The 8,616-nt window shown below is 49.7% G+C and overlaps 2 protein-coding genes across 2 annotated transcripts; one reads left to right on the plus strand and one right to left on the minus strand.

The window, feature by feature from the left end:
• Window positions 1-484: 484 nt before the first annotated feature.
• VTN49DRAFT_6564 (uncharacterized protein) lies at window positions 485-931 on the plus strand (the record flags this gene model as incomplete). The annotated part of the gene is made up of 1 exon (XM_069414736.1): window positions 485-931. One exon carries the CDS (start codon window positions 485-487, stop codon window positions 929-931), a length of 447 nt encoding a protein of 148 aa, XP_069265952.1.
• A 1,244-nt stretch (window positions 932-2,175) lies between these two features.
• Window positions 2,176-3,255, minus strand: VTN49DRAFT_6565 (uncharacterized protein; the record flags this gene model as incomplete). The annotated part of the gene is made up of 1 exon (XM_069414737.1): window positions 2,176-3,255. One exon carries the CDS (start codon window positions 3,253-3,255, stop codon window positions 2,176-2,178), a length of 1,080 nt encoding a protein of 359 aa, XP_069265953.1.
• Between the last annotated feature and the right edge of the window lie 5,361 nt (window positions 3,256-8,616).

Genomic DNA, 8,616 nt, shown 5'->3' on the forward strand with positions numbered 1-8,616 from the left:
CCTTCTCATCTGGTGGTCATGTCAAGTACAGCGATTATCCCCTTCGTCTTTCATCGTATATCCGGAGTTTGGCAGTGGCCCCAACATCTCAAACATTATCCTCGACGTCTTCTGTCTCGGTGTACTTCATGCTCCTGGGTATCCACCATACCCCTTGCAATCTAACAGGTCACAAATGATGTATCCTGGCAATCCTGTCTATTCTTGAACCCTCACGCTGTGTACTCTTGCGTTGTCATATACTGCAGTTATCCTTCTACATTGAATGTGTGGGCTACCGCCCGTGGAGACCATGCTAAACCGTCGAACAAGTAACTGTCTCGGCACCAGACACGCGATTTCAACATATACAAAAAGTGACTCGCAGTATTCTGCTTCCATATCCATACGCCACTCTCGTGTCTTCCGATAATAACTTCTCAGGGACATGCTCATATAGCGGCTAGAGCTAATCTGTCGGGTTCAATCGCTCCGCCCCCTTGACATGGGTGGCGGGAGTGGACAGGCGACCCCTTCAAACACCTGCACCGCCAACTCCTCACAAGATGGAAGCCTGGGACTCCAGAATGCATGGCTCCTTGGGAAGTTTTCCCCAAGAGTCCAGACAAATCGGTCCTCGATTACATGCTGGATTCCACGAAGCCAAATCATCAATACCGACCCAGTTGCGCAGTGGCAAAATTGGCTTGCCAGGCTTCATCCACAAGGGCTGGCGTTCCGGGATTTCACATGGGGACCTGCCCTCATTGCGAGCAAGGGGAAGAGACACCTTGAACACGTGTTTATTCACTGGCCCAAATTTCAAGGGGACCATGAGGCCCTCCGGCGCAATGGGCTGCTGGATGTCAGATGGCTCCTGACCGACTCCACAGGAGTCAAAATGGGCGACGCGCTGGTGGCTCCGGCAAGACAGTCGACCAGTTCCGGCTAGCCAACCAGTTGGTCAAGGACAGCTAGAGCTGCGCTCAAGCCACAAGAAGTAGGCAAGCTGGACGGATTGCGGGCATGGACGTCCCAGATCTGGGGTTTTTTTCATTCGGCAGGTTGCCCAAGCCCCGCTCTGATCCATCCTGTACGGTTTTTCCCCTACATGTAGCTTGATGGATTAGATGGCCGAAAGGCTGCCTAGCGTAACAAATAATAATGTCTAGCCCATTGATAATGCGTCCGAATGGTAGGGTACACGCGTATACAATAAATCCTGTACAAGTACACCATACATAGGTAAGGTAGGTAGTATCCTGCCAATTGCCTATTGATGCTCGGATAATCACTATATTGTATCCTATCTGTTTCTTTCTAGGCAATGAACCATCGTCGTTAGAGGGCCCGCCTGGGAACCTGGCCTAGTCATGCCAGAAGAAACCTCAGTTCGATCATCTTTTCTAACTAGCGCATCTGAGTGTCCGGTTAGTGGACGCATATGGGCCAGGACTGAGAAGCACCCTACGATTTCTGGGATTATCAACATTTTAAGGATCGATCCATCTACTCCGCTCCGTCTCATTCTGACCAGGGCTGGACTAAGTCTCTCCTGTTCGGGGTCCGAGCGATCCCCCCCAAAAAAAAAGTCTCGGTGTACTCCCGTACAGAACCCATACCCATACGCGACTAAAATAATAGTTGCATAATCATTAACTATGATCTACTTGATCAAGCCGCCGATTAACTATACATACTGCATACTGCTGTGCTCGTACTGCCACACAACCTCTGGAACCGTCTGTATGCCAAAGTTTATGAGTACAAAGAGCCTTCGAACCCTAGTGACTTTTGTTGGCAGTTGCGTTGGCATATGGGCACGACCAGTGGTGATACCAATGTAGTATGACAATTTTTGACCGCAATGGAGCCATAGGCTGCTGTACGAAAGGCTTCTGATGATCCACGAACAGTGGACGGAGCTGTGGAACGTTTCTGAGAGTGGATAGTTGGATAGTTGCACTGCGCGTCATCCTCGTCTATCGGTACAAGCAGTGCTTCGAATTCTCGGGACTCGGATACCTGCTGCAGATCGCCCACGCGACCCTGACGATAGAAGCTTCATATACAGATGTACAAGGAGGGGCGTTACAGAGCCGAAATAGATGAATTTCTCATAGTATACTAATCCATGGGCTATGCAGAGTGACAGCAACATATGAACTGTATGGATGATAAACACGGTCAGCCACATCAATGAGCACGGGCAAGGGGATTCCAGCCGCTTTCCACCATTTCCACAGCTCTCTTGGTAGCCTCATCCAAACTCTCATCTGGCAGACCAAGCACCTCATTGGCCAAGCCTTTGGAGTACTCCAATTTGCCTTCCCTACTTTGGATGAAGAGGTTCGCATACAAGTTCTTTGCCATGCCCGTGATAAGTCCCCTTGAGAACTCCTCGAGTCCATCCTGGGCCCGCTTGGCTGCTGGCTCATAGCTGATTGTCCAATCCTCATCCGTCGTGTTGAGGACCCGGTGGAGGCTGTCAAGCATGTCACGTTGGCTGACCTTGAAGCTCCTGATATACAAAGGCTCGTTCTTCCAGTCCGACAGACACGGCGAGGCGCCGCTTTCAGGAAGGCTAAGCAACGCTGCCACAGCGCGGCCACATAAATCCCAGGTGCTCACGTTGACGGTCGTCTTGCCATCATCATAAAAAGTCACCTTACGGTCCTTAATTTGGAAGCCGAACCATTGATCCCCAAGAGCCAGGCTCCATTCATACCAGGTGCCGCACGCCAGCGTAACATACGACAGGCCGAGACTCTCTATCTCATCGAGCTGCGCCTTGGCGGCGACGCCGAGAGCGTCGCTCATCTGTACGGGATTGCGAATGTCCGCGCCGTAAATATTTGGCATAATGTATCGTACGCCAGCCGCGGCTGCCGCCTTAACGATCTTGCTGTGAAGGTCTGGGGGTGCTCTCACGGCGAGAGTAATAATGAGAAAATCTTGCCCGCGAAGAGCACCAACCAGAGATTCCTCATTATCGTAATCGACTTGGACGCTCTTGACACCATCTGGAAGGGTGCCCTTGCTTCCGGCACGGGTTAAGGCGGTAATCGTATGCTTGCCTGTTTTCAGAAGAGCGGACACCAGTACCTGGCCAATGTTCCCGGTGGCCTTGGAGAGTATTAGGGAGTTGAATCTGGTACTGGAGGGATAAAGGAAAACAGGGTTACCTACACCAACAACCGCTATCTTTTCGAAGAACTTTGGCGTGGCCATGATTGAAGATCCAGACCCGGATGTGGCGTCTTTCTCAGGTCTCATGTGGTATCAAAACCCTCCCGTTCTCTGAAAACGCAGTGGGCTACATCGTGAGTGTCAAACAAAGACATCCATCCATATTATATGCCTCCCTTTCGTTGGATTGCGGATTTTACTGGAGTTGGCGGAGATCACATGCAATGGGGCCGCCGTGTTGAAAGTGCGTACGGGCGAGCATACGTGGATCAGGATCGGGGAAGTCGTATCTCAATCCTTCTCCTGGACAGTTCGCTCTGACACCAGAGCTGATGCCGGGATTCGGAAACGGAGTTCGGGAGTTCCGCTGAGCGGTCGGACCGAATACTTAACTCCTTTGGCAGTCCGATTGGCTTGTTTTTCATTCGCTTGCTCTTCGGCCTGTATCAAGTTCACATGCTCGTAAATCGAAGAGGATAATAACCATGCGACACCCAGAATACAGATGAGGTAATAACGAGTTGCATGATATCAGTCGCGTGGAGTATTGAGTATGGCTTCGTGCGTGGCACTTGTTTCTCATGGCCTATCCAAATACAAATACGATATTGCAGTTTGCTGTTGGTTGAACATGGATTACGAACTGTTCGTTCCCAATATATTAAGTGACCATTAGCATGTATTGCCGCCCATGCCCATTCCCGAAGTCCCCGATTAGCCGAGACCGGAATTCCGGTCTGATATAAAATCCCTACGGAGTACGGAACACGAAAGCCTCCGAAATCCTGGTTGTTTTGATACTGAGTTAGGAAAACTATGACCAATGGTGCGTACTAATGCAAGTAACTCGCAGAGATCCCTTCAACTGACACTGTGACGCTTGAGATTCTTCAACAACGGTTAACCTTTGTGAATGCCTCAGTCAAGACAAACAGACCGGTGTCAAACCAGCTCTGATGACTGGATGCATGGTGTGTCTTTGTGATCAGACGCCCTAACAAGGTAACTCTTTCACTCCGATGACGGTGATCGGGCCGACCTTCCGTTCCATTCAGGACCTTGGCTGCGATACGGACACGAATTCAAGCAAAAGTTTTGCATGGATTGGCTGCCATTGGAGGGACAGGTCAGAGACGCCCCTCGAGACTTGACTATTCAGGACTTACCGCCGACAGCCCCCTAGCATTTTTACTGCTACTTTCCAAACAAGACGACGCGGGGCGAAGGATAATGCTGCGAGCCACATCTAACCACACTATCCGTTTCCGCCATGCATTGGAAGCAACCGTCTACAATGTATTGAAAGCCAATTTAGCCATGTCGGCTAGCACCCTAGGCTGATACGTTTCCACTGGAGTCTTTGTTACATATAAGCTCGGGATTAAGTTGCCCAACATTGAACTTGCAGGATGCCATTCAAGCTTCAGTGGAATCTGGATTGTCAACGTAAAGACACCACAAGTCTGTTGTCGGTGTTATTCGTTTTCTGATCCTCCTACGGGCCCAATCATACAGTGCCCAATGATTAACTTGTGGATGCGGACTCTTTTCTTGCTTTGGCGCGAACAGTCCAGAGTTCTGCCGACGGCCGGTAACGTCAATTTATTTACCTCGAGGTTCACGTTCCCAATAGAATTGTGGACGTAATGACCGCGGCAGGGTCGCCCGGCTGTGGTCTCAAACGGTTGGGGACAGTACGACGCGTTGTGTTGCAACTAGAAGCCAAAAAGTGGGGTGCAGACAGTGGCGAAGGGATATCCAGAAGAGATGCCCAGACTGCTGCCGGTGACTTTGTCGTCTGAACGGCTGTTCACTTGCATTCGCAATGTTCCACGGATGATTCTAGACTTTACTACAGGTCGCAGGGAAGTCCGCCGTTGCCGCTGAAAGGTGCTGGGCGGAGGAGAAGAGACTTGAGTCATTCTGCGCCGAAGAGCTGGGTTTGGCTGTATTGAAACGGAAGCATTGAACACTGGAGAATCGCACGACAGATGGTTTTAATGAAGGGAAGCGAACAAAACCTGACTACTACTTCTTACAAGCTGCGATAACATCGAGGAGTGTACTCCATACGTGGTTTCGCTCCAGGGAGAAAACGAAATCGTCACGGAGGAGAAGAAGACCCATAATGACTGAGATAGTATGGATTTGTTCGGCAAGGTTTGATCGGAAAACAGGCATTTAGTGAACCCCTAAGGCCCGAAATCAACATGAAAAGGGAAGTTGTGGACAGTATAGGGCAATTAAGGCCAGAAGTGAATCGAACGGCTGTTACTCAGTGTACCCAGAATTCATCCTAAGGGCTTTGAGAGACATACGTGCATCCACAATATGACAGTGGAAAGAATGAAAGAGATCTCTGGAGGGAAAAGGAGACAGGAAGAGCTCATGGTCCATGAATCTGGATATCTTCTAGAGCCACATGACATTAGAACAGTTGGGGATTTCGATATACTTACCACAATGTTGAAAGTAACTCCCTGGTCAGTTTTGGGGTTTTGTTGTTCAAAGAGTATCCCAGAGTTGCCAATTCGCTGCAGAGATTGACCTTTTGACTGCTAGTATTGAGGATCATCGTGCGACCAGACGAGAATCGAAGTGATAATAAAAGATATTAGTATATGGGAGAATCCCTCACTGTTGTTGCAGTGAGGTTCATTCGCATGCAAGAATGAACATGTTTGATCATGTAACTCCCCCATTGATTGACACCTTCAGACAACACAGGACGACGCTCTCGAGAGTTAGCTTGTCCTATTACTGAGTCCCATACTAGGGATACATGATTCGTGCAGAAGTGTAGGGCCGCCGAGTTTCGGTTCTGACGCCGAAAAGGAAGCGCTACCGACGAAAATCTCATTGTCAGTTGAAGGAACGCGACTGGATGAAGGTGGTATATGGGAACTACATGAATTCCCCAGGATGAGGAGCCCGATAAAGGGAAGGATCTGTCCTTTTGAGACAGGGTTCGTGGGACATGCTGGAAGCCAATAGCCGAACTGCCAGTTCTCTGTCGAATACGGCCCTCGGAAGCTGGAAACTGAGTCGATCCAAGTAGTTTCGACCGACTCCCGACATGGATATCAGAAGAGACGAAACACCAGTGCTTGGCCGGTTGCTTTTCGGAGCACTTGGAAGATATTTGAAGTTACCGCCGAAGACTTGCCGGGCTGAAGCACGGTTGTCTCAGGAGAACTAAACTTACCGTTGTCAAGTTTCAAAAAATATGCAAATCGTTAAAAGATATTCACGGAAGAATCCAAAACCTCTACTATGGATGCTTGAGGTGAAAATGGACTGCGAATCATTTGACGAAAGTATCCGATACTGCGGGGGGTCGTGCAAAGAGAATCCTGCTCCTCCCAGCTCAGGGGCGGCGTGGGCCATTTAAGGTCCTTGCTCCACCTCCTCACACTCGGCGACACACCCCGGGGTCCTGCCTGAGACTCTCAGCATTCCGAGGTATCAGCTATTACATATATGTTTTGTCACGGAATCTTTCGCGACGGGCGCCCACGCAGGGGTGGGAGAAGCTGTGCTACGAGCTCCGTAAATGCAATTGCTGCAGGGAGGCTTCGTAAGAAAATCCTTGCCTGTTCGGAGGACAGGACTGTTAGGGAAATGACTGTCGACGATACTACTTCATCTCGAAACCGCCCAAAAATATCTCAGGAGACTGGACGCTGCTCGGAACTCGAGAAAGCCTCTATTTTGGCGAAGGTCATTATTGCACCGAACGATTCCACACGTTTGGTCTTCGTCTGCTTGGCCCAAGAACAAATGGCGGGGAATTGAAGCCAGTCAGCAGGTAGTGCTCGATTACAAAGCTTCCGCTTGATAAGATATAGCTACACCATGGACACGGCGAGAACTTTCTTATGCGTGCGTGTGGAACAAAGTAACAAAGCTTGTCACGAAGATTTGTCTGCAGCGACCTTAGTCATAGCGCTGTCAAGCATATGCCACATTGTCGCCATTGTGGCGAATAATTCTGCACGCCAAGTGAGCCTGCTCGAAGAGAGAATGCCGTTGTAGGCACTCAGATATCTGAAACTGGTTCCCTCGCGGAAGGCGATGAACCGGCACTGAAAATAGTGCAAACTTCTCACTGGCGAGGGTTCACTGAATCGGTTCACCAGATCTAGAAAGCGAACCTTCTCTGAGCACCAGAGATTCCTTTTCAAGCGGAGCTTGAGAAGAAAACGGGCCGAAGTTTCTCCGAGTCCAAGTTTTGCCGTTCAACGCCGGTAAGAATCTCGTTCGCTTGGAGACCTGCTCGGCAATGAAATCCTGAGATTGAGTGGGCCCATAGAGGACACCATGATCAGCCGGTAACTGGATGGTCAATGGAATGACCAGGAAACGACATGGACGGGATGCTCCTCCTCATTCCAAACATTTCGACGAAGCCATTAGCGACACAGACGTAGGTACCTACCTACCTCTACCTAGAGGTAGGTACCTTACTAGATTCAGTGGAATTCCGGGCTGGCAAAGGAGACGGCATTTGAACCCCTTCCAGGTCAATTAGCCAGTTGTCAAGGCAGTGTTTTGCTGAGACATATCCCGATAGCTTTGTGGATCGACTTCTCACTCCCTTTGCCGAGATGCTAACTTCCCTTGCGCGCCCAAATTGTCGCAATGGAAAGCATCCGTAGATGAATGAGCTCTTCCTCCTCGTCCCATAAAAATGTTGAGCGCTCGTTCGAGGTAGATTTCTCAGGAAGCGCGAAAGTGCCGTTCCTGGCTCTTGATTACGAGAAGACATCTCCTGATCTCGAATGAGGGGGTGTTCTCGAATTGGGCAGGTCTGTTCATCTCATGTGCTTCCATCCTCTATGGCCGATGTGGATGGCGTTAGCATCAAGCCTTCAGTAACTCTGTGCAGGAACTGGGAGCAAGATCGTCAGACTCCCAGCTCTACTTCACAATCCGGAATCATAACAAGGCAGCAACCTGATTTTACCCATATGGACCATCAAAAGAAGCCTTCTGAGGCGGAGTGGCAGTGGGTTCTGCTATCGTTTTACCGAAGCCAACTGCTTGTGGTATGATGAATCCTTAACGTTGTGCTTTTTGACTCTTGACGTGAACTGAAGTGACCTCCATGGACGAAATCCTCGAAAATCGAGCAATGCGATTGCATGTGTTTTAGGGAATTGTCGGGCTGGTAGCGTGTGCTTTGTGGCGACGACAGGGTAGGTATTAATCCTTACTATTTCTGCCAGCCAGACAAATACTGATCCAGCCACTTTGCCAAATGGACCTTCGTGATGGGACTCTGAAAAGCACCTTGTTTCATTTCCAGTTGCAAAAATCCCTTCCACCATCAATTCCCGAAATCCCGTTCTACTCGGAAGAGGTCCAGCCGCGGAGAGACGAGCATCGAAGAAGAATCAAGTCGTCGTTGAGTCCTCATCGGGAAGGTCTAGATCACTCTTGGAAACT

The sequence above is a fragment of the Thermomyces lanuginosus genome (genome assembly GCF_041956635.1).
Source record: "Thermomyces lanuginosus strain ATCC 200065 unplaced genomic scaffold VTN49scaffold_40, whole genome shotgun sequence".
Classification (NCBI taxonomy): Eukaryota; Fungi; Ascomycota; class Eurotiomycetes; order Eurotiales; family Trichocomaceae; genus Thermomyces; species Thermomyces lanuginosus.